Source organism: Salmo salar, chromosome 10, assembly GCF_965601325.2.
Source record: "Salmo salar chromosome 10, fSalSal1, whole genome shotgun sequence".
In the NCBI taxonomy this organism is placed as follows: domain Eukaryota; kingdom Metazoa; phylum Chordata; class Actinopteri; order Salmoniformes; family Salmonidae; genus Salmo; species Salmo salar.
The window spans coordinates 104,520,462-104,547,898 of record NC_138300.1 but is presented as its reverse complement, the minus strand read 5'-3'; the positions used below and the strand labels follow the sequence as shown (position 1 = coordinate 104,547,898).

General features: G+C 42.5%; 1 protein-coding gene across 2 annotated transcripts in view; it reads right to left on the bottom strand.

Annotated features, from left to right (window-relative positions):
* The window catches only part of LOC106561406 (ankyrin repeat- and BTB/POZ domain-containing protein 3-B), a 117,126-nt gene extending 90,673 nt beyond the window's left edge, over positions 1–26,453 (bottom strand). For both annotated transcript variants that reach the window (XM_014125350.3, XM_082957311.1), the window contains exon 1: positions 25,344–26,453. In XM_014125350.3, coding sequence (XP_013980825.1) covers positions 25,344–26,211 — 868 coding nt within the window. In that variant the 5' untranslated portion in view covers positions 26,212–26,453. The remainder of the gene's footprint in view (positions 1–25,343) is intronic.
* Positions 26,454–27,437: the final 984 nt, after the last annotated feature.

Here is a 27,437-nt window from a genome sequence, read left to right as displayed (position 1 = left end):
GGGTAGGTAACAACACATCCGCCACGCTGATCCTCAACACAGGGGCCCCTCAGGGGTGCATGCTCAGTCCCCTCCTGTACTCCCTGTTCACTCAAGACTGCACGGCCAGGCACGACTCCCAACACCATCATTAAGTTTACCGATGACACACTGTGGTAGGCTTGATCACCAACAACAACGAGACAGCCTATAGGGAGGAGGTCAGAGACCTGGCCGTGTGGTGCCAGGACAACAACCTCTCCCTCAACGTGATCAAGACAAAGGAGACGATTGTGGACGACAGGAAAAAGAGGACTGAGCACGCCCCCATTCTCATCGACAGGGCTGCAGTGGAGCAGGTTCAGAGCTTCTTGGTGTCCACATCACCAACAAACTAACATGGTCCAAGCACACCAAGTCAGTCGTGAAGAGGGCACAACAAAACCTATTCCCCCTCAGGAGATTGAAAAGATTTGGCACGGATCCTCAGATCCTCAAAAGGTTTTACAGCTGCACCATCGAGAGCATCCTGACGGGTTGCATCACTGCCTGGTATGGCAACTGCTCAACCTCTGACCGCAAGGCACTACAGAGGGTAGTGTGAACGGCCCAGTACATCACTGGGGCCAAGCTTCCTGCCATCCAGGACCTCTATACCAGGCGGTGTCAGAGGAAGGCCCTAAAACTTTAAAAAACTCCAGCCACCCTAGTCATAGACTGTTCTCTCTGCTACCGCAAGGCAAGCGGTACCAGAGCGCCAAGTCTAGGTCCAAGACGCTTCTAAACAGCTTCTACCCCCAAGCCATAAGACTTCTGAACACCTACTCAAATGTCTACCCAGACTATTTGCATTGCCCCCCCCCCCTTTTACACAGCTGCTACTCTCTGTTGTTATCATCTATGCATAGTCACTTTAATAACTCTACATACATGTACATATTACCTCAACTAACTAGTGCCCCCGCACATTGACTCACTGTACCAGTACCCCCCTGTATATAGGTTCGCTATTGTTATTTTACTGCTGCTCTTTAATTACTTGTTACTTTTATTTCGTATTCTTATCCGTATTTTTTTAAACTGCATTGTTGGTTAGGGGCTCGTAAGTAAGCATTTCACTGTAAGGTCTACACCTGTTGTATTCGGCGCATGTGTCTAATAAAATTTGATTGGATTTTGATTTGATCTCTTACTCCACAGGGAACAATAAGCTACAGGTGAGAGAGGATTTGAAGGAGGTGGATCTCTTCTTCATAGGGATTGATACACTCTTAGAAAAAAGGACTCCAAAAGGATTCTGTGTCTGTCCCCATGGAGAACCCTTTTTGGTTTCAGGTCGAACCCTTTTTGGTTCTAGATAGCACCTTTTTTTCTAAGAGTGTAGAAACTCTCTCTTTCTTTCTCTCTCCTTTACATTTTCTCTTTTGCCCTCGCTCTCTCTATAAACTCAGAAAAAAAAAGAAATATCCTCTCACTGTCAACTGTGTTTATTTTCAGCAAACTTAACATGTGTAAATATTTGTATGAACATAACAAGATTGAACAACTGAGAGATAAACTGAACAAGTTCCAGACATGTGACTAACAGAAATGAAATAATGTGTCCCTGAACAAAGGGGGGGTCAAAATCAAAAGTAACAGTCAGTATCTGGTGCATTAAGTACTGCATTAAGTACTGCAGTGCATCTCCTCCTCATGGACTGCACCAGATTTGCCAGTTCTTGCTGAGAGATGTTACCCCACTCTTCCACCAAGTGACCTGCAAGTTCCTGGACATTTCTGGGGGGAATGGCCCTAGCCCTCACCCTCCGATCCAACAGGTCCCAAACGTGCTCAATGGGATTGAGATCCGGGCTCTTCGCTGGCCATGGCAGAACACTGACATTCCTGTCTGGCAGGAAATCATGCACAGAACGAGCAGTATGGCTGATGGCATTGTCATGCTGGAGGGTCATGTCAGGATGAGCCTGCAGGAAGGGTACCATATGAGGGAGGAGGATGTCTTCCCTGTAACGCACAGCGTTGAGATTGCCTGCAATGACAACAAGTTCAGTCTGATGATGCTGTGACACACCGCCCCAGACCATGATGGACCCTCCACCTCCAAATTGATCCTGCTGCAGAGTACAGGCATTGGTGTAACGCTCATTCCTTCAATGATAAACGCGCATACGACCATCACCCCTGGTGAGACAAAACCGTGACTCGTCAGTGAAGAGTCCTATCTGGTCCAGTGACGGTGGGTTTGTGCCTATAGGCGACGTTGTTGCCGGTGATGTCTGGTGAGGACCTGCCTTACAATAGGCCTACAAGCCCTCAGTTCAGCCTCTCTCAGCCTATTGCGGACAGTCTGAGCACTGATTGAGGGATTGTGTGTTCCTGGTGTAACTCGGGCAGTTGTTGTTGCCATCCTGTACGTGTCCCGCAGGTGTGATGTTCGGATGTACCGATCCTGTGCAGGTGTTGTTACACGTGGTCTGCCACTGCGAGGATGATCAGCTGTCCGTCCTGTCTCCCTGTAGCACTGTCTTAGGCGTCTCACAGTACGGACATTGCAATTTATTGCCCTGGGCACATCTGCAGTCCTCATGCCTCCTTGCAGCATGCCTAAGGCACGTTTACGCAGATGAGCAGGGCCCTGGGCATCTTTCTTTTGATGTTTTTCAGAGTCAGTAGAAAGGCCTCTTTAGTGTCCTATGTTTTCATAACTGTGACCTTAATTGCCTACCGTCTGTAAGCTGTTAGTGTCTTAACGACCGTTCCACAGGTGCATGTTCATTAATTGTTTATGGTTCATTGAACAAGCATGGGAAACAGTGTTTAAACCCTTTACAATGAAGATCTGTGAAGTTATTTGGATTTTTACAAATTATCTTTGAAAGACAGGGTCCTGAAAGAGGGACGTTTCTTTTTTTGCTGAGTTTATATATATCATCACTATTTTTCACTTTCTATCTCTATCTTTCTTTCCATCTCTGCAAGCTTTTATGTCTACATCAGCATAAAATTGAACTTGTGATAAAAGGTCATTATGAAATATGTTTCTGTCTGTATAGCCTGAATCTATATTATTGACACTTCCTGAACAAACACAAAACAAATCAGTAAAATGTCACATAATCATACACAAACAGTAAAAAAAAAATGTTATTCCAAAACTTTCGCATTTAAAGTTTGACTGTCTAAATACCAGCCATAAAACCCAAGTCTTTTTATTATTCCGAACCTATAAAGAACATGAAAATCCCCATATTAGCCCGTGTTTGAACAATTTACGAGAGCACAACTTCAACAAATCCAGTCAAACTCAATAAATACACACCTCTGTTGTTTCACATCGAGCTACAGCGCATAACCCTGGCATCAGAAAATGGACTGCTGTCATCACACACAGTGCATGTTCTTGGGGGGTTCTTGCTTGTGGATAAGGGAATGTTGTTCTCATCTCAAAACCCCCAATGCCAACAAACCCACAAACCAAGCCACCAAGCATGTTGGTCCCCTCTCCCATCCCAGATCCCAATAGGTCCAGAGGCCATTGTGCATCAGAGACTGGCTATCTTATCCATAGCACTGCATACTCATCTAGAAGCTATCCATCCTGTCAATTATATCAAGTCATCAACTAATCGGGGCGGCAGGTAGCTTAGTGGTTAGAGCGTTGGACTAGTAACCGAAAGGTTGCTAGATCGAATCCCTGAGCTGACAAGGTAAAAATCTGTCATTCTGCCCCTGAACAAGGCAGTGTTCTGAGGCCATCATTGAAAATAAGAATTTGTTGAGGATACCCTAGGATAGGGGGCGCCACAGCGCATTTTGAAAAAAAATCGGTCCCATTTTCAACGGCCTACTAATCAAACTCAGAAGCTAGGGCATGCATATACTTATTATATATGGATAGAAAACACCCTAAAGTTTCTAAAACTGTTTGAATGGTGTCTGTGAGTATAACAGAACTCAAATGGCAGTCAAAACCCCGAGACCGATTGAAACAGGAAGTGGAATTCAGAATTGTGGACTCGACTTCTCATCTTTCCCTATAAATCACACCGTTAACCATGGTTCAGTGAGCACTTCCTATTGCTTCCACTAGATGTCGCCAGTCTTTTCACAGTGGTTTGAGCCTTATACAGTCGAAACTCAGTGAATGAGACGCGTTGGAAATTGGTCACAGGGGATGGGCCATCACCATTATGACGCCGGCGGCCATGTCTACCCCCACCTTTGGAAACGGTTTTAAAGGCAATGAAATCATCCCCCTCGAATCTTATTGGCTCTCTTGGTGTTACAGGCCCTGAAGATTAATGTTTTACAACGTTTGACATGTTTGAACGAACCTACAGGCGGGAGAATCTCATTTTATCCGGAACTTCAGCCCTGCGCTTGGAGAGAGCCATAGGACGCGCTACCAACAGCAGGCTAATGGAATGTGAAGTATGGACTTTTTGACCGAAAATACATCTGTTGTGGACCTGGGATGCTTTCTGATGAAGACAACTAAAGGTAGGCGATTATTGACAATATTATACAAGATGAGATGTGACATGCGATTGTTTCCAAGATGGCACCGAGCTCTGTATATTAGCTCATTTTCTGAGTATCGCATCTCCTTTTATCGCAAAGTGTGATTACCCAGTAAAGTTAATTTAAAATCTGGTATGACAGGTGTTCTCAAGAGATATTCATCTATAAATGTTAGATTGACAATATAAATTAAAAAAATCGTTATCGGATAGTAATTTAGGGAATTGTAGCATTGTTTACCGGGACGCATTTGAGGGGAAATGATTTAGTCAACGTCAGACGCCGATGTAAAATGCTGTTTTTATATATAAATATGACCTTTATTGAACAAAAGAATGCATGCATTGTATAACATGATGTCCTAGGGGTGCCATCTGATGAAGTTTGTAAAAGGTTAGTGCTGCATTTAGCTGTTTTTTGATTATATGTGATGCAAGTGGTTGGTCGGAAAATGGCTATGAAGCTGCTTTTTACGATGGACTCATCTAACATAATCTAATGATTTTCCTGTAAAACCTTTTTGAAATCGGACGACGTGGGTCGATTCAGGAGAGGTGTATCTATAAAAAAAAAAATATATATATATATATATATATATATAGATTTTTTTTTTTAATTATGATTTTTTTTTAATGCTAATTGGCGATATGATTTTTCGCTGGATTTTGATCCCGCTGACGGGATGAGACGCTGGAGAGGTTAACTGACTTGCCTAGTTAAATAAAGGTAATAAATCATGCATAAAGTCATACCCTAAGAGCACTGTACTCATTAGCAGCACTGAACTCATAAAATAAACTGATACTTTGGAATACTGTTCTTTTTCAGAGCAGTAAAAGTGTGGGGAAGAGTTTAGTAACCGAGCAATCTAAGTATTTTACAGCACTGACAGAATTTTAAAGGAGCAACCATTCCTGGGAATGCCAGATATCCCTCCCTCTTGGATGGCATTCCATTATGACATCACTGTGGGTTTGGGTCTTCCCAGTCTTCCCAATCCCAGAGATGGGCTATAATACTCTTTTAAAGACCCATCATTATGAGCAATGGAGCCATCCACTTCAAAATCAAAAGCCTATTTAATGATGCTATAAATCTGTGGGGGTTTGCTGAGTATGGCTAACAACAATTTAAAAAAACATGTCAATGAATCAAAACCCTGAGGCACGCAAAATACAGTGGGAAGGTTTGGAGTGGGCTGCCCAAGTGTGTTTGTTTTGAATGTGGCGAGGGGTGATGATATCATTTTGTTGGGTGTTTGAGGGGGATTCCTGAGATAGTTTCCAGTGACTGTGCTGCATTTAAAGCATGGGTTTGGCATTACTAGTGTTCACAGCCTAGAAGGTGACTGACTGGGGCATATTCCATATGGCAATATACCCTTGCTGTTGAACTACTTACACCTTCTGAGACTGTCACCAAACATAATTATTTCAAGGAACTGCATAGCATTCCTAATAGCTAGCTTCATATAATGTCATTAGCTTCGTCGGTAACCGCGGCACTATCTAAAATAAGGCAAAGCACTTATTTTCCCTCCCAAGGCAAATGAAGTGGATTTAATTTTCAAATAAAGCATAACTTTATGGCTCCTTAATGGCGCTTGAACGCCATTGAGGCTCAGCCAGTGGCACAGAGTGAATTCAGTGGAAAGTAAAGAGCTTAATGGTCCTACTGAGCATAGAGTATCTTGAGTCATTTTCCCATGATGCCTTATGATGCCTTCCACTTGGGTGAGGAGATACAATGTCTGATTTCAGAGAGATATCCTATACAGTCAATGCTCGTATGCATTCATCGTCATTCAAAATGTAACGTAGGTAAACCCCCTGCCTCTTAAGGCAATAAAGACTTATGAGTGGTTTATTCTTGGATGGAGAAAGACAGGACTGGGCAGGGAAATAAAGATCAATGTAATGCACAGAAGGCACAACATAATGGATGGCAATAAAAAATGACTGTAGTCTCATATTTCTCATGTTCTCTACAATGTTTCCAAGAAAGAGATTATTCCATGTTCAGAACCATGACAGGTCTAACAGTAGAACACTGAGCAGCAGCTATGAAAAAACACAACGTATATCTACCAGATTCTAGAGAGGTCTTTGACAAGACTGAATTGATTCAGTTCATATACTGTGGCAGTCTCTATTATTTCTGTTCTAATGCATCTCAACAACACAGACACAGCGGATCGGTACAGCTGAAAACACACTGATAGGTATATACCCCAATGGCAAAACAAAAAACATGTACTGCATTTTCAAATAAAGAACAACGCCCATCATTAGAGATCGGTGGTGCAGAGATAGTATGTTTGTACATACCTACGTACCGCTGAATAAACTTTTAGCTTGTGAGGTTTTTCTCTGACTAGGCACGGTTGAGCAATAGGGATGGGTGAGTGCACCAGAAGTGAACGAAGCTTGGCCGAGCATCCCAGGACACGGTCCCTGTCACTCTGACTGACTTTCACTTCATCAAACCATATCATCTAGGACGGGATGGCTAGGCTGGGGAGGGTTTAATACAGGCCTCCAGCCATCAAATGTACTCCTGGGATTCTGAGATGCCAGAAGAAATATCTAATAACTACCATATTAGTTGACAATATCTCATTATCACACCCAGAAGGAAAATAATTACTTAGAAAGCCTGACTGCTATCTTATGCCATTGTTCATAATGTTTATGCCTGCCTATGATGAATGTTAGGTCTTACATAGCTGTTATGAAGGCTTTATGAATGCATACATAAGTAGAGCTACAAGTGTAACCGTACCACTTGGACTTCTGAACCCATTATTTAATCCATTACCTTCAAGTTTTTGTAGTTCCTGTCTGAGTTGCTTTTCAACTGTCACTATTTCTGATGAGAATGGATGGTGAATGTGACTTTGCTAGCTGGAGTGACTGATGTAGCGTGATTTATTTGTATGAGGTCCATGAACAGATCAAAATCATCCTCTGCTACTTTCTCATTTTTCTCCATTGACAATCAGGCCTTGAGAGGCAAAGCTCCTGTGATAAGACCAAACCCGAGGAAATGATTCAAATCCTAACACAATTTGCACAGCTCATGGTCTACGCAGTCAGATTATATACACAATAACCTTCTATGGTGGCATATAAATCTCCCTACACAATCATACTCTTAACCTTCATGGCTGCCCTAAACAATGTCTAGAGCACAGGCAATTCAGTTATCCTTCACATCAAGAATCCAATATACAGTTGAAGTCGGAAGTTTACATACACTTAGGTTGGAGTCATTAAAACTCGTTTTTCAACCACTCCACAAATTTCTTGTTAACGAACTATAGTTTTGGCAAGTTGGTTAGGACATCTACTTTGTGCATGACACAAGCAATTTTTCCAACAATTTTTTAAAGACAGATTATTTCACTTATAATTCACTGTATCACAATTCCAGTGGGTCAGAAGTTTACATACACTAAGTTGACTGTGCCTTTAAACAGTTTGGAAAATTCCATAAAATTATGTCATGGCTTTAGAAGCTTCTGATAGGCTAATTGACATAATTTGAGTCAATAGGCGGTGTATCTGTGGATGTGTTTCAAGGCCTACCTTCAAACTCAGTGCCTCTTTGCTTGACATCATGGGAAAATCAAAAGAAATCAGCCAAGACATCAGAAAATAAATTGTAGACCTCCACAAGTCTGGTTCATCCTTGGAAGCAATTTCCAAATACCTGAAGGTACCACATTCATCTGTACAAACAGTAGTACGGAAGTATAAACACCATGGGACCACGCAGCCGTCAAACCGCTCAGGAAGGAGACGTGTTCTGTCTCCTAGAGATGAACGTACTTTGGTGCGAAAAGTGCAAATCGATCCCAGAAAAACAGCAAAGGACCTTGTGAAGATGCTGGAGGAAACAGGTACAAAAGTATCTATATCCACAGTAAAACGAGTCCTATACCGACATAACCTGAAAGGCTGATCATCAAGGAAGAAGCCACTGCTCCAAAACCGCCATAAAAAAGTCAGACTACGGTTTGCAACTGCACATGGGGACAAAGTTCGTACTTTTTGGAGAAATGTCCTCTGGTCTGATGAAACAAAAATATAACTGTTTGGCCATAATGACCATAGTTATGTTTGGAGGAAAAAGGGGGAAGCTTGCAAGCCAAAAAACACCATCCCAACCATGAAGCACGGGGGGTGGCAGCATCATGTTGTGGGGGTGCTTTGCTGCAGGAGGGACTGGTGCACTTCACAAAATAGATGGCATCATGAGGACAGAAAATTATGTGGATATATTGAAGCAACATCTCAAGACATCAGTCATGAAGTTAAAGCTTGGTTGCAAATGGGTCTTCCAAATGGACAATGACCCCAAACATTCTTCCAAAGTTGTGGCAAAATGGCTTAAGGACAACAAAGTCAAGGTATTGGAGTGGCCATCACAAAGCCCTGACCTCAATCCTATAGAAAATTTGTGGGCAGAACTGAAAAAGCGTGTGTGAGCGAGGAGGCCTACAAACCTGACTCAGTTACACCAGCTCTGTCAGGCGGAATGGGCCAAAATTCACCCAACTTATTGTGGGAAGCTTGTGGAAGGCTTCCCGAAACGTTTGACCCAAGTTAAACAATTTAAAGGCAATGCTACCAAATACTAATTGAGTGTATGTAAACTTCTGACCCACTGGGAATGTGATGAAAGAAATAAAAGCTGAAATAAATCATTCTCTCTACTATTATTCTGACATTTCCTATTCTTAAAATAAAGTGGTGATCCTAACTGACCTAAAACAGGGAATTTTTACTAGGATTAAATGTCAGGAATTGTGAAAAACGGAGTTTAAATGTATTTGGCTAAGATGTATGTAAACTTCCGACTTCAACTGTATATACACATTGTGATGATACCAGACAGGACAGTACGCTTTCCTGTTTCTTCAGCCTGCCAGCACTGACATGCGAAGGATTTTATCATGCGTTGAATTGCAACCACTATCCCCTGGTCCTTTAAAAAATGTTACAGCAACATCAGATACATCTATTTAATTCCTCTTGGGTATAGGAAGCATGCTACTGATTGTTACAATATACAATGTATGTTACAATGTACAAGGTGGAAAAATCTGCCGTTCTGCCCTTTGAGCAAGGCAGTTAACCCCAACAACAAATGCTCCCCGGGCGCTGATGACGTGGACGTCGATTAAGGCTGCCCCCCGCACCTCTCTGATTCAGATGGCTTAGTTTAAATGCGGAAGACACATTTCAGTTGAAGGAATTCAGTTGTGCAACTGACTAGATATCCCATTTCCCTTTCTCTTCCCTTATTACTCAAGAAAATGCTATCTGGCTCTCTCACATGATTCCTATAGGATGAGAAGCAAAGAACATCTTGCTATAAACATCATGACAGATTTGCCCTCCCCTGTGGCTGGGTGTGGTGGAGCAGTTGGAATATTGGCTTCACAGCCACCTTAGCCTATCCCTCTGGGCAATAAGAGCTGTCTCTCTTTAGCCGTTTGTCTTTCTCTAGTTTTCTCTAGTCTCTAGCTTTGCTGCTGATTGTTGGCCCATCACTATCGACTATGGCCAGAGGGCTTGACAGGCTCCCATCACAGCAAAATGAAGCCCATCGTTCTATCCATTAGAGCAGAAACTGGTCTGAAAATCAATGCTTTGCATTGGACCGTTCTATTCTGAGGGGCGGGAGGGGGTTACAGAACAACAAAAGAGAGTTATCTGAATCTGATGCTGTGGAATGTTAAATCGTTTAATCAAGTATTGATCTGTTCACTTCCTGGGGGCACACGGCTGGTTACTCAACACCCCCCCATAGCCTGTGGTAGCCTCCGCGGGTGTATTGAGGTCCACGTGACAACTCGAGACCCCCGGGGAGAGCGGAGAGCACAGGGGTCAGCATCAATCGTCCGCCCTGACGACCCTCTGCCTCTGTTTTGGTTATCACACAGCTGGAGGTGCTGAGAGATAGAGAGAGCAGAGGGGGCCAAGGGTCTATCAGAATGCCCTTACACCCCATTATCACAGGACACTGCCCTGTGGCTATGGCTATGACTGTGTACATCCCTGTACAGGGTGTCACAATGCATCACCATCCATCTGCAGCCTATAGCACAATGTGATGAAGAGATTACATAACAAAATAAGCATAAGACCAAATGGTGCTAGTATTAGCCTATAGCCATACATTTCCGTTGGTCTTTTTTGCTCTGTTCTCTGAGCTTTGTTTTTTTATTTTTTATTTTCATTTAACCTTTATTTAAGTAGGCAAGTCATTTAAGAACAAATTCGTATTTACAATGATGGCCTACCAAGAGGCAAAAGGCCTCCTGCGAGGACGAGGGTCGGGATTAAAAAAAAGTAGGACAAAACACACATCACGACAAGAGAGACACCAAAACACTACATAAAGTGATACCTAAGACAACAACACAGCATGGTAGCAACACAACATGACAACACAGCATGGTAGCAACACAACATGACAACAACACTGTAGCAACACAACATGGCAGCAGCACTGTAGCAACACAACATGGCAGCAGCACAAACATGGTACAGCACGAAGGGCAAAAAGGTAGAGACAACAATGCATCACGCGAAGCAGCCACAAGTGTCAATAAGTGTCTATGATTCAGTCTTTGAATGTAGAGATGAAGATAAAACTGTCCAGTTTGAGTGTTTTTTGCAGCTCGTTCCAGTCGCTAGCTGCAGCAAACTGAAAAGAGGAGCGACCCAGGGATGTGTGGGCTTTGTGGACCTTTAACAGAATGTGACTGGCAGAACGGGTGTTGTATGTGGAGAACGAGGGTTGCAGTAGGTATCTCAGATAGTGGGGAGGGAGGCCTCCTATAAGGAGCATTGGTGGCAAATCTGATGGCCAAATGGTAAAGAACATCTAGCCGCTCGACGGCACCCTTACCTGCCAATCTATAAATTATAAATTACGTCTCCGTAATCTAAGACGGTAATCTGAATCAGTGTTAGTTTGGCAGCTGGGGTGAAAGAGGAGCAATTACGATAGAGGGAACCAAGTCTAGATTTAACCTTAGCCTGCAGCTTGGATATGTGCTGAGAGAAGGACCGGGTACTGTAGTAGAACACAACCAGTTTACTAGCTACCACAAGCATAAAGCACCATACCACACAGCTTGGCTTTGTTTAACAATGTGGGCTGGTTGGTTGTAGTAATAATAGTACGGCTGTCCCGGTCTCCTTTTGACTTATATTTAAGGACTTCCTCTTCTCAATCGCAGCCCTGTGTCCTGCCCTTCCTGCCAGACCTCTTGTCATCCTCCTTGTCAAGTGCAGGCCTGTGCAGTCATTTTGGCAGCTCTGCTTTTAGGCACAGGCTGGCCTACTTTTAGACACCGTTAGCAGAGCAAATAGACCAAATTGGATGGATTCAGATTCCCCCTGCCAGCACGCTGCAGACAGCCCCAGGAGTTCACTGCAGGGTGCAGGGTGCAGGGCTTAGTGCTCTTTTTTCTCTCTCTGTCTCTCTTTCTCTCCTTCACTTCCCCCTCTCTCTGTCTCTGTTTATCTCTTTCTTTCTCTTTCTCTCTCTCTTTCTCTCTCTGTGCCTCCTTATTTATCTCTCTATCAGCTCTGGATCTGGTAGCAATACGATGTGCACCAACCAGTCAAAGTCTGTCTCTCACTGACTGCAGCTGTGAATGAGATTACCAACTAGGAGGTGATAAGGTCTGCAGGTGTGCAGAAGGTTATAGGGGCAGAGAATACTGTTTTAACATCTATCATAGTCTTCTGGGGAGCAATAAAGTAGAATGGAATGGAATAGAATAACTTTATTTTTCCAAAAGGGAACTTCAATATAGATGAGAATTGAACCGGTGCCTTCAGATCTGAATGTGACATTTACTAAAAAGCTATGGGAGAAAAATATGGCGGTTTTGCCATTTCAACACAGTCCATCGTCCCTTATCCCTGGGCCCCCTGCCATCCTGGGAGTAATAATACTACCATAAAACATTAGGAGGAACGTTCCAGAACCACTGGAGTTCTACTGGACTAGCTAACCTCCTTCCTTACAACCCCAGATAGGAAGAGACACATTTGTTAGCATTCATCACCGTAATTAGCTTGCCGCTGTTTAAATTCATCAAACACACTGTCTTTTGTCCCTGTGATCACAGACGAGCCAGCCAGATACAGCACTCAGCTCCACGGCCCACAGTCACGGACTTAATGAGAGAGAGCTTATTTGAATCATGTGACCTGAGAGCTTTCTTCTCTGTGACTGAGCTTCACTTGCATGGGCCCACAGACAGACACAGGAACAGGAAATCTGATGAAGGTGTTCATTCATTTGGGGGATGTGAGTTAGAAAGGCTTTAATGTAGGAGTTTGTGTGTCTAATTGTTCATTTGATCATTTAAACAACTGCACTGCCTAGGCTTGTTATGGCTGATAACTCCACGGTAGCAAACGACACAAAGTCACTGACTACACTTATTTCACTGGTTTCCGAATGAGATTTTTGCCCCTCAAGAATACTTATATACCATATCACCAGTCTAACTGCAGCCTGGTCTCTAGCTATGCAAACCTGTTGGTAACTTGTTCTTAGTGAACGTCCTTACTTGATCTGTGGCTCCTTTGAACGGGAGACTTCCACCGTGCAGGAAGTGTGCTAGACTCTCTCACACACACCTGTCTGGCTCACAAAGGGCGACATGCTGAGACAAGGCCTGACACACCTGTCACAATCTAACCTGTCACCTGCTCTGCCAGTCCCTGTGAATCACTGTATATTTAGTTTCACTGTCTGTCTGATGACTGATACTGAGAAAATAAAGACAACGACCACATCATCTACTTATCTACCACCCAGTGGTGACTGGCCATTGATCAGAAATCACTAGGGTGAACTAACTTTGAACACATCTAGTACAGAACAACACACAACAGTGAAATAGTGGTAGCCTTCTGGAGTTAGAGCTGATAAAATCTTGAACTGTTGCAAGTGCTATCACCTCTCTCTCTCTTTCTCTCCCTCTGTGTACCCCTTTAATCTCTCTTGAGTCCAATTATTGTAATTTCTGGACTCTGCTGAATAGATCAAGTTACCAGATACAACTGCACTATAAATATTTCCCTTATTGAACATTACCCTGTAAAGAACTGAGATTTAGAAGTGCTCTTCATTAGTCCATGTTACTAAGCCATAAAGCAAATATATATGGCAAAACAAACAGTTAGCTTTAAGTAAAACTACAAAATACTCCCTCGATAGAGAAACCATCTGAGCTTCTTTATTTCGGTTATTTAAGACAAATATACATCTAATCTTAAGTGTCCTTCCCTCTCCCCAAACACATGGACGTACTATGTAGGGAATAAGGTGCCGAAATGAAGGGCCATGCTTTACCTACACTCCATCTGTTTTGTCACAACGAGCTTGTTATTCTGTGTGTCACTGATCCTCAGTGAGGATGAAATAAGAGTCACACAGAAACCACCATGTTTGCAATAAAAAATGTAATGAAACAAAAATATATATACCTTTCAGTAGTAATGCTTTTCGAGGAGTAATGTTTTTAGGAGTAATGCATTTCGAAGAGTAATGTTTTTTAGAAGTAATGCGTTTCGAAGAGTAATGTGTTTCGAGGAGTAATGTTTTAGGACTAATGCGTTTCAAGGAGTAATGTTTTTTAGGAGTAATGCATTTCGAGGAGTAATGTGTTCCGGGGAGTAATGTTTTAGGAGTAATGCATTTCGAGGAGTAATGCATTTCGAGGAGTAATGTTTTAGGAGTAATGCATTTCGAGGAGTAATGCGTTTTGAGGAGTAATGTTTTAGGAGTAATGCATTTCGAGGAGTATTTTTTTAGGAGTAATGTGTTTCGAGGAGTAATGTTTTAGGAGTAATGCATTTCGAGGAGTAATGTATTTTTAGGAGTAATGCGTTTCGAGGAGTAATGTGTTTTGAGGAGTAATGTTTTTAGGAGTAATGTTTTTAGGAGTAATGCATTTCGAGGAGTAATATGTGTTTCGAGGAGTAATGCGTTTCGACAAGTCATGTTTTTTTAGGAGTAATGCATTTTGAGGAGTAATATTTTTTAGGAGTAATGCATTTCGAGGAGTAATGTTTTTTTTTAGGAGTAATACATTTCGAGGAGTATTTTTTTTTAGGAGTAATGCGTTTCGAGGAGTAATGCGTTTCGAGGAGTAATGCGTTTCGAGGAGTAATGTGTTTCGAGGAGTAATGTTTTTTAGGAGTAATGCGTTTCGAGGAGTAATGTGTTTGGAGGAGTAATGTTTTTTAGGAGCAATGCGTTTCGAGGAGTAATGCATTTCGAAGAGTAATGTGTTTTTAGGAGTAATGCGTTTCGACAAGTAATGCGTTTCGGGAGTAATGTTTTTTTAGGAGTAATGCATTTTGAGGAGTAACGCGTTTTGAGGAGTAATGTTTTTTTTAGGAGTAATGCATTTTGAGGAGTAATGCGTTTCGAGGAGTAATGCGTAACATATGTCGTGGGTACTAGACAAGGAGCTACTCAGTCAGTGTCTAAGAGTTAGGGGGGAAGGGAGAGAGAGCTGCCTGTATGAATATGGTTTCTGACAGACTTTCACTTTACACAGACTCACACACACTTCCACAGACCCACACACATGCACCCACACACACATACATACCCATCTACCCACCTCCACCCATCACTAACACACACATACTGAAACTAGAGAAGGAAGCTGGATAGGGGGATATCTGTCAAGGCCCAGGCACATGTGTCTGTCTCTCAGTCTGCAGTCGGCAGGGCTGAAGGGAGGAATGGGTTCCCAGCGGGGCCCTCAATGTCTGGACTGACAGCACTATTAGACCCCCGCCAGACAGCCAGGAAAGGACAAGGTCACCCAAACTCATGGTTCTGAACACCGTAGCAAAGAAAATTCCATAGAAAATGAGTGTTTCTTATTGGACAAGTTCAGGTAGTTTCTCCCTGTTTCAGTCCATTTTCTTCCATTTGTTGCCTAATTCATCTAAATAGAACTCTAGTGAATACGACCTATCTCTTACTCTGAATAAAAGCCATGACAGAAAGATGCCGCATTATGAATGCACTGAGAAAGGAGACTCAGAGAAGAGAGAGAATAGAGATATCGTCTCTTTTCAGGAGTAATTTTATGGAATCCATCCGACTAGGGTGGAGGGAGGTTAGAGGGTTTTCTGACTGAAGCAAGGGCCAAGGCTGTGAGAGCTGTTAGGGGCAGAGGGAGGAAGTGCAGACACACACACACACACACTCCTGAGGTCACTGTTCTGATCTCACATGGGAGTAATGGGATAGCGGTCCTTCGGAGCAGAATCAGTATTCCATCAGCAGTTCCACTGGGCTCTAGGAAGTGACCCAGCAAAAAAAGTATAATTATGTGATTGCTGTTCTCTTTCTCAAACATACACACACACACACACACACACACACACACACACAGAGCATGTCTGCGGTGACATCATCAGTATGTTGAATAAATTGTCTTAATGTTGTTCCCCGTGCCCTGAACTGTCTTTACCTTCAATAACACTACAAATGAGAAATCACATGGGAATAGGTACATGTTTATTTCTCTGAGACGGTGACATGCCTGGAGCAAAGATGTTTATATCTTCTATATGAACTACATCAGGCTCTGTGTTTGTACAGCTGATAGTCATTTATTTTCCCTCTGTAGGGGAAGCACACAGAGTGGTTTACACAAGGCTACAATAATAGTGTCCCTATACCTTTATCTCACAAAGCCACAAGACAGAGCCCCATTGCCATAACTGAGGATTAGTGGAAATAGTGTATTATAGTGTTCCCATTGACATTTCATACCAGCAAACGGCTGTTAAAGGTTAAGAACACCTCAGAATGCAGCAAAATATATTATAATCCTGTGTGGCTCAGCTGCAACACCAGGGTTGTGGGTTCCATTCCTACGGGGGACCAGTACAAAAATTTATGAAAATGTATGCAAATGTATGCACGCACTACTGTAAGTCGCTCTGGATAAGAGTGTCTGCTAAATGATTGAAGTGAAAATTATAATAAAGTAAATGATCCTAAACCAATACCTTTTTAAGTCAGTGGTGTTGATTAGGTATCTAGCCATCTTTATTTCATTCAGTTGGTTTCAATCTCTGTAGTTATTGGTCTGTTTATGACTCTCAACCAGTCTTGAGCTCCCATATTCAAGTGACTGGATAATGGAACATAGCAAGCGATGCAAACATCCACAACTAAAATCCCCCCAGCTATCCTCGGATAACACATATGAAGGGTGTTCTGTAGAGATAAACACACACCATTACTACGTAATACCCCATAGGTTCAGTAATCATACAATCAGGCCCTATTCACCATCGTCTTAGTGTCAATAGACTAGGTGATCATCAGAGACCTATCAAACCCATCAACAGTGATGTAATGGCTGGTGTTTGAGTGGGGAGAAGCATGTAAATGTGTAAACTCTTCTGAACGTGTGGTAACCCTAAAGCGGAGTACGGACCAGCACTGCACCAGCCGAGGCCCATCAGTCAGAGAATCAGAGTTTGTTAGGGGTTATTGGGAGTGCAGGTCCGCACGGTTTCTTTCAATGGTGAGAAATAGGGTGGTGGATTTGTTGTAATCAAGAAGATATTTTTGGTAATCTGGAAGCCTTTCTGTTGATGGGTCTTTCTATAAACTAGGGTACCAGTGAGCATTTCTTGTAGTGGACAACTGTTTGGAGCTTTTAGCCTTTTTTTTCATGTGAATACATTAAGAAATAACCGGGGAACATAGATACATTCAATGTATTTCATGAGTTGAATCAAAATCTATGTATAAACCCTTTCTCACGCTTGGAGTCTTCACAGATTTGACAAAAATCTGGTGACTTTAAACAATACCTTCCTTTCCTTACATTAATGATACATGTTCTTCTTCTTATATAATATACTAAGCATTTATCAATTGAATTACACATTGATCCAAAATAATGTATGTGATTGCAAAATACAATGCTTCAAACAGAAAGAGTAACTTTAATATGAGTAATAAAACAAAAATGGATACTGTCATTAACAGGGTTCTTCAATAATTACACATAATAGTTGTTTGACGTCTAGCTGTTTAGTTTCACGGGGACATTATCACGCAACATCAGCTGATTCAGGAAAGGATTTTCTGAATGACAGTCGAGTGTTAAAGAGTGTGATACTGCACGCAGTTTAACAGCCAAAGGGCTGGAATGAATGTTGACCTGGAGGATTGACAGAGCATTTTGGTGTGTGTTGTTATGACGCTCAAGATAATTAGCCTACTTCCCAGACAACATTAAATCAAGATTCTTAAAATAAGATTACGGTCTGTGTATGTTTTGGTCTTTTGTTTTCCAAGTTAAAACTGAGCAATTGGGAACATGAAAAGTGCCTGTTTATTCGTTTTTTTATAGAAATCCCCCCATATAAACCAAAAAAAACGACTTGACTTTTTGATGTTCAAATGTGGTTGGGGTTAAATGTGGTTGGGGTTAAATGTGGTTGGGGTTAAATGTGGAATGCCTGGTCAAGTGCAAAGCCAACTCTTCCTGTCCTTTCAAAGTAGGAGGTCACCCTTCCAACTCCATTCCATAAATCTATTATTTTCTGCTCATACCGTGCCACAGTTCCAAGATAAGGTAAGATTTCTACATTTCTGCACAAGATTTACTGTGTATTAACTTATTAATGAACTGCTGTTACTGTAAATGGTTATCTGATTGATAATTCCTAGCTACTTAGCTAACCATTGGTAATCTGGGAAGGCAGGGGCGGCAGGTAGCCTAGTGCTTAGAGTGTTGGGCCAGTAACTGAAAGGTTGCTAGATCGAATCCCTGAGCTGACAAGGTCTGTCATTCTGCCCCTGAACAAGGAAGTTAACCCACTGTTCCTAGGCCGTCATTGTAATTAAGAATTTGTTCTTAACTGACTTGCCCTAGTTAAATAAAGGCTAAATAAATAAAAAAATCTTATTAAATGATGGTATACAGCCAAAACAACAGTATCTATTGCTAGACTAGAGATATGCCTTAACTATAGTTAGTCACTGGTTGCACATCTAACTAGCTGGAATGAAGCACGGGTGTGAATAGTAGACATGTAAATATATCCTTTAACTGTTTGCAGCAGGTCTCCAGCTATCCAAACCTGTCTGATCAGCCTGGTGGGGTGTTGTGGGTGTGTCCAGCTTACACCTGTGCAAATCTGTGTGTGTATAGCAATGGAATGAAACATCCAACCAATACCTCAAGTTTCATGCTGTAGGTCCACCACACACCTGAATGGTTGTGGGGTCCTGTCCAGAAACAACCCCTAGTCCTACCCATAGACACTTGTGGAGATCTGAGAAAACTGGACAGGTGTAAGCAATACTGCCAAAATTGCACAAAGACTTTCAGAGGGTAAGGTGGAGCTCTCACCATGTCACTACCTATCAATCCCGCTCAGATCTCCACAAGTGTCTAGACTCTGGGCAGTAGGGGCTAGGGGATGTTTCTGGACACGCCATGGGTTTTATGGTAGCTCAGTTTGTCAGTCAGTCAGTCAGTCTGGCACTGGCAAAGATTGTTAATAGCTGTCAAATACTTGCTTCCTCTGTCCTCAATAGCATTTCCTTGATTTGCTGCATCCTCTCTCCTCGTCTCATTCTCAAAACCCATTGGATTAGAAAATCAGAGGTGAAGATCAGACATGAGGAATGAAGGAAATGCAATTGAGATTCTGCCTTTGTTTCCTCCATTCCTCACCTCCCTCTCAAAGCACATTGGGGGAGCGGAGGGAAGGTTCCTCCCCACTGTCTCCAATGCACTTTTAAGGAGAGGCAAGGAGTGGAGGAAACAAGGACATAGGAAGCAAGAATGTGATGTCGAGTTTTCACACACACACGCACACACACACTGCTTGAAGAGTTTACTGATTATAATGATTTCATTCTTGGTTATTATTATTGTCAGTGACTTTGTTGACAGAACCCATTGTATTATATTATTGTATTAAATGACTATATCAACTATAAAAAAATATATAGAAATGCTGTTGTTTATCTTCTTCATTCTTCTGGAAGGATTAGCATGGCTATAAATGATAGAGAAGTTGACTAAAGCACAATCCGACCCGGCAACTAGGCATGACAAAGCAACATTCAATGTCCATATTTCATGTGACATTTTGAATGATGTAGATGTTTTGTTGTTGCTAAGAGTTATGGTCTCATTGTGCCTATCTAGACTCTTAATCCTGTAACTACACATGTGAAGTTGCAAGAAAATGTATATTTAAATGTATATCAAACAATTATTTTTTTTTACCCTGATGTCACACATTGGCGCCTTTATTTATAGAAAGACCCTGATGTTGATCTTTGACCAGATTAGAGGCTTTATTTGACTAAATCTGGCGTCGGCTGAGGGAAACATAAACATAGCAGAGAAAAGACAATGGGAAGAGAGAGAGAGAGAAAGAGAGAGAAAGACAGAGAGACCATTGTTCATAGTTCACCTATCATGTCCTGCCCCGACATGCCACACTGTCTGAGTCAATTTGAGCTATTCTCCTTCCCATAGGCAGCAGCAAGGTGAAATACACATTGTCACTGACAATAAGCCTTTTGCAGTATTGTAGTAAATGACAACAAATTACAAATCAAATTCTATTGTTGGCTATATTCATTTTGAATTTGAAATGAAAAACAAAATAATATATAAACTAATGCTAGTTGATTTAATACATTTTCATCCATAACAAATGTTCAACCCAAATACTGCATGCTGAACTAGATTGTGCCTCCAAGCTACAGTAAGAGAAGTAATCACTAGCAGCAAGGCTATAGAGAATGATTGTGTGACAGCACCGTTTTGTCTGACTAATCCACATGTTGAAACTTGTAGACTGTCTTCTTCCAGCTAAATTCAGAAGTGCTGATCTGTTGTTAACTTCCTCATGCCAAAGCCTCTCTACAAAAATTCCAGATTTTCCACACACCATGAGCCATTCACTATGGGTTAAATCCTAACTTCCACTTCAATAAAATGTTTACTTAGTCATGCAGTGATATCAATGGGAGGCTACATACATTTGGAAGTTAGGATTCACCCTGATGTCTCAAATCCTTGGCGGATAACTATTGTGGTCTCCCTATTGCATGCACTTGCTTGCTGGTACAGCACTGCAGACTGCAGGTTTTTCATAGGATGATATTTCCAAGCTCTTCTTGGATACAATGGTGCTGATGCTCAGTTTCTGTCTTTCTGGTGCAAAGTGACAGTACTTAGTGCCAGTCTGCCAGCTACATGTGTCATCATGCACAGCAGTGGATGAGAAAGGAAGACGGCTAAATGTTTTTCAGAAATCCTCTTAGGCCTCTAAGGCCTAATGTTGAAGATAGATTGTGTTTCTAAAGTTTATCTCCACCTTGGGTCCTGGGCGGGGAGTTGCCTGGTTTTGATCACGTCTTAGTGGTTGATCATCTGAGGTAAAGTTGGCAAGAATCCCTCCTCGCCTCAAATGTCTGTGAAATCACTGCCATACACCATCTAACATTAACATTGCCTGCCCTAGCTCCTCATTATTAAACCCAGTTCTGCTCTGTAATTGCAAGGGGCTTGTGTACGCACGCACCCACGTACGTGCGTGCGTGTGTGCGTGTGTGTGTGTGTGTGTGTGTGTGTGTGTGTGTGTGTGTGTGTGTGTGTGTGTGTGTTGGTTATTCTATCCTTGTGGGGACCTAAAATCCACAAAAGTCCCCACAGGGATAGTAAAACATGAGAACAAAGGCTATTTTAAGCTTAGGGGTTAGGTTTAGGGTTACAATTAGGGTAACGGGTTAGTGGTTAGGTTTAGGGTTAGGAGTTAGGTTTAGGGTTTGGGTTATGGGTTGAGGTTATGTTTAGGGTTAGTGGTTATGTTTAGGGTTAGGGTTAGTGGTTAGGTTTAGGGTTAGTGGTTAAGGTTAGGTTTAGGGTTAGTGGTTATGTTTAGGGTTAGTGGTTAAGGTTATGTTTAGGGTTAGTGGTTAGGTTTAGGGTTAGTGGTTAGGTTTAGGGTTAGTGGTTAAGGTTAGGTTTAGGGTTAGTGGTTAAGGTTAGGTTTAGGGTTAGTGGTTAGGTTTAGGGTTAGTGGTTAAGGTTTAGGGTTAGTGGTTAAGGTTAGGTTTAGGGTTAGTGGTTAGGTTTAGGGTTAGTGGTTAAGGTTAGGTTTAGGGTTAGTGGTTATGTTTAGGGTTAGTGGTTAAGGTTAGGTTTAGGGTTAGTGGTTATGTTTAGGGTTAGTGGTTAAGGTTATGTTTAGGGTTAGTGGTTAAGGTTATGTTTAGGGTTAGTGGTTAGGTTTAGGGTTAGTGGTTAGGGTTAGGGTTAGGGTTAGTGGTTAAGGTTATGTTTAGGGTTAGTGGTTAGGTTTAGGGTTAGTGGTTAAGGTTAGGTTTAGGGTTAGTGGTTAGGTTTAGGGTTAGTGGTTAAGGTTAGGTTTAGGGTTAGTGGTTAAGGTTAGGTTTAGGGTTAGTGGTTAAGGTTATGTTTAGGGTTAGTGGTTAGGTTTAGGGTTAGTGGTTAAGGTTAGGTTTAGGGTTAGTGGTTAAGGTTAGGTTTAGGGTTAGTGGTTAGGTTTAGGGTTAGTGGTTAAGGTTAGGTTTAGGGTTAGTGGTTAGGTTTAGGGTTAGTGGTTATGTTTAGGGTTAGTGGTTAAGGTTAGGTTTAGGGTTAGTGGTTAGGTTTAGGGTTAGTGGTTAAGGTTAGGTTTAGGGTTAGTGGTTAAGGTTATGTTTAGGGTTAGTGGTTATGTTTAGGGTTAGTGGTTAAGGTTAGGTTTAGGGTTAGTGGTTAGGTTTAGGGTTAGTGGTTAAGGTTAGGTTTAGGGTTAGTGGTTAGGTTTAGGGTTAGTGGTTAAGGTTATGTTTAGGGTTAGTGGTGTACGTGTGTGTTTTTATCTGCCACAGATATCCCAGCCCCAGACATTACAGGGTCTGGTGCAGGCTGGTACCACAGCAGACCGCTGTCATTCCTGGTGGACCACAATGCTTACCACAGCACATGTCATACTGTGGGCACCAGCCGCCAGGCACCGACCTCACAGGGAAACACTGGATGAGGCACAAAGGAGCCCTAGCCTGAATGGAACTTCAACCTACACATTCTCTCACAGCCGCAGTCTTCATAGACCCTAGAGACATACACCCAGACACAGCATACCATACTGACATAAATCATCTTATTAACTTAAGCCGAAACGAAGTAAGCCCCATGTGTCTAACTTGCGCTGCATGCAGCAAAATAAAAATACAATTATGGAGGAAAATATATTTAGATTTTTGTTGCTTAAATGTCCATTTTTGATTGCCATTCCCAGAAGGGCTATTCATTCTAGTGCTGTATTTTCCTGCATCTCAAAGAGCTATGTACTCTGCGAAGCATTTCTGTACTTGGATGTCACCGTTTGATGGAGTGGGAGCTGTGTGAAGGGTCAAATGCCATGGGAGAGGGTTCTACCACATGAGGTGAGACCCTCCTCCCAGCTACCATCTATCTCCATAACATCTGCCCAGACTTGAAAAGGTGCATCACTAAAGTCATGACATCTCACAGCCAAGGTGTGGTTATGAGTCATCCTCAGGGGTAGAAACCCCTGGGCATCAATGTCCTGTTTCTCGATACATTTCTCGTGACATGTACAAAGGGAAATTACAAGCAACCCCTGCCTTGAGCTTGTGGGGGCTGCCACTGCAATTCCACCACCGAACAAGCTTCCTGTCTTGACAGGATACCAAAGGCAGAGAGGGGAACCCAACACCTGAGCAGAATACTGAGGCAGTAGCTGCTGAAATGAACCCCCGGGTGTGTGGGAGGGGTGAGCCAGGGTTACCATATGCCTGATGTGCCAACGGAGAACCGCTAGTAGCTACAGTATACGTGAGAACAGGGGGAAGGAATAGGAGGAAGAGTGTTGTGTAAGCAGAAGCAGTGTGTGGTTGAGGTAATGGACCCTGTTGTGTTCCAATGGTTTCCATGACTTGAAATGCTCACCACATACAGTACATTAATACGCCTTTACTTCACACCGGAAAGTGGGGAATGTAAAGGATTGTATAATAACAGCTTTTTCCAATGAATGATAGTGCGTTTTCTTTAGATATAACATGCTGCTCTCTTGGTCTTGGACATTTGAAAAGTAAGGTGTTAACTAAAACTAGGTTCCAGTAGTATTTATTAACCACATGATCTGACGAGGACCTCTGGGACCTTAGCCTATTAGGCCCAGAGTTTTCCCTGGTCAGATCACATGGTCAGGAGAAACTCTGGGCCCTATAACAATTACACTTGCAAAATAGGTGTTCTGACCTCCAACTTGCAGGACAAATACACTCTCTCTGACTAAGGAGCCCACGCTGCCAGCAAAGGGGGCTACTTCAGGGCTTCAGGGAGGAGAGGATGGATGAAGAGGGGCGTGGGAGGAGCAGTCATACAGGGAGATTTAAACACCTCAATGTATTTGGAGTTATATTTATGAAAAGCACCAGCGAAAGAAAATAGCTCTTGTTGCAACAGAGATGCAATAAAGATATGCATCGCTTGAGTCTGAGAGAGGAGCCGACATGACCATAATACTGAAAAATCACCTCAATTAGCCTACTCCTACTTGGCAGAGAAAGAATGGCTGGAACGATATAAAGGGGTTGAGGTTGGGATGGGGTGAAAAGGCCAACCAGCACTGAGATAATTGATAAATTGTTACAGATTGGAAATGAGAATGCTGTGAAAGTCATGACCTTCTACACTTAGGCCACAGTTAAGGCCTTCTCTTGTCGCCATTGCAATAGGTGTGACAATGTGCAATGTAAAAATTGTTTGGCTTTAGGAGCCACCACCTTCTGACCATTGTGTGAGCCATTTGACATGTCCTCTTTCTCCTGCCCCTGAGCTCTCTTTAACACAGCATCAGTAGGGACTTCTCCTCTGTGTTTTCAACTCAGTCCCATTCACATCACTCAAAATAACGCATGATAACACTTATGTGTCCTGGGGCTCTGTATTACATAAACCTGTTGGAGTATGGAGCCACAGCAGCACTTTAAATGCATCTACCACAGAGGTAATACAGTCTGCTATTACATTACCTTATTATTACATTAGGTTATTGGGTTATAACTGATTAAATGTATTGCTGTATGGATGAGCAATGAAGAAGTCTGAAGGTAAGAGCTTACATTTAAATTACCCTTTTTTAGGTTTGAAAGCTGTATTGCACAGAAATGAGATAATTGCCCTTATAAACATGAGAAGCTAAAGACATGAACGAAAATCCAAAAGATATTCCCCGGTGAATTATAGCCTGCTTCAATGTATCATGCATTCACAGCACCACAACACTGATGAAGAACTCTGAGAACGCCATCTATTTAATAGATGGATCATAGCCAAGAGGGGTTAGGTGCTCTCTCTCCCCACTCTCCTCCATTATCATAAATAAACCATGCTCATTGATGTCAGTGACAGAAGGGGCCATTCTCTGTGCTCATACATCAACATATTGAATACAGCAACTCAACAAAGGGGTTACCCAAGACCCAGGATGATCCTGCCATGTCAGACACAGGAAAAAATACATGGGCAAATTCAGAGGGGATATGGGAAGTCATGATTATTTCTCCCTGTCCATCGAGAAATGTTGTAGCATGAGAAAGTGAACTCCTAACTTGATAATGACTTTATTACAGATGGTGATAAGAAATCCCTTCACCATGTTTTGGGCACAATTATGAAGAATTCGTTAGAATTACGCACTGAGTAGATGCGTCACAGAACTAGTCATGTACACACAACTTACCACTTGCATTCTTCCCACAAATGAGGTATTGATACTGCTGCAGGAACCCCCATAACTCCGAATCGTTGTTGATGGCCTGTTCGAGGGACTCAACAGTGAACTTAGGGATCCCATTATCTTTCTCCACGAGCGCGCTCCGCAGTGCGCGTGCGTACACCTCTCGGAAAAGACTCTCCATGCACGCTGTCAGGTAGATGGCAGCGTGCTCGTGGATCCTCACCGCAACTCGGCTGTCCACCATCCACCTGAAGAACTTCCCCACGTTGAAAATGAGTCCGCATCTGAGTGACTTTCCGCGGCTGAACTTGTCCTCGGTGCTCATGTTGTACATAGACAAGGCACTGAGTGCGGCGGTGATGCAGTTCACCGAGACTGTCCAAGACATGACAACCTTTATGGCACTTTGAATCTCATATTTGGTGCATTTGGCATAGCGCAAACTCAGGCGCTGCGCTTCCCTGGCGACCCTCACGAGTGCGCGGCTTATGAGGACCGAGAGCCTAGCCAGGATCTCCTGTGACACGACCCCCAGCCTCAACTCTTCGTCCTTGTTCAGTGCGCTCTCTACTTCCCCGAGGCTCCATGGCACGTCCTCGAGCTCGGGTAGTTTAGCGCACTGGCCGGAGCAATCCAGGATATCGGAGTCTTCGACCAAGACTGTGTTGACCGTGTCCAGGCTGTTGTGGCGACTGTGCATGGAGTCGGTTAAATGCCAAAAATTCCCCCCATGCGCATAAGGTATATGTGCCTCGGAACAGCACAGTGAAGCACTGGAAGACCTAAAGGAGTCTGCTGCTCCACCATAACCCGAATCAAGCGTCAGATCCTCCAGGGTCCTCGCCACTGACTTCTTACTACTGCTTGCCATAACTGCACCTCATACTGTAAAGAGGACTTTGGAATTAATGGCTCAAAATGTCTCACAACGTCGCCCAATGCAATTAAATGAACGCAATTAAAGCCCGACTGCGATGTATTTTGAAGTGTCAATATTTTATCCCGTTGCCTTCAGTGGAAACGAATCAAGTTGATATTTCTCAATCCAAACTAAAACTTCGAAGTGTTTCCATCATAGCACATAGAGCAGCTACAGTGGTCTGTGTTTTACGCAGTAAGATCCTGGTAGATGGAGGCGGGGCTATGTTCTTCAAACGGCCAATACACTCTCGGGATAACTCGAGCAGTGAGAGAGATTTTGAATTAGGACCACCTCATCATACAATTTAATTTACATTAGTCTACTCAATTCAATGTATAACCCATATGGGGAGTGGATTTGAAATATCTATATAATTATTTTCTCTTCAAATCCATCTAATTTTCTTTATTTTTTTTTACTTACTATTTGAAACTATACCTTCATAAATGAAGCAGTCCTTTCACATGCTGTAACTTGAACACGATTTCAAAATTCAAGGCTAATGGTCTGACTGTAATGGATTGGATAAACTGGATAATGTGATTATCCACATAATGTGTCATGCTATGGATAGCAAAGTCCCTTAGGCATTTGTTCTGACAGCAATAATGGTAACATGACTCAAGGCCATTAATAATGGATGACATGCATAATGTGGTCCCTTACAAGGAGATAGCTAGAGCTCATTGAAAAGTAGACATCTGAATTCCTTGCCAAGGTCAGACATTATACTGCATCATTGACTATTAAAGATGCATAATTGTATTGACCAAGGCTTGATCACAATCAGAGAGAGCGAGAGAGATGTGTGTGTGTGTGGATTGAGCCTTCGACAGGCTGAAAAGTGTTACATGCACTCAAAAACGGAATGTGTTTGAGAGAGAGGGAGATAGACATATAGATAGATAGAGATAGATAGAGGAGTAGAGAGAGGGGGATAGAGAAAGAGAGAGAGAGACATGTACATACCATATTGTCAACATGTATGTGCAACAACAGAAAATGTCCCTAAGGTGATTGATAGCCCTATGCCATAGATAGCCATGGCAGCATCCCAATAATATTGCCTTTCTCCTAAAGTGTACACTTGTTCACGAGGCTACTTCAGACAAATTTAAAAGCATTGGATTGGTGGAGGCTTGGGCTAGTGGGATGTTCCACCATATTAGTCAGTA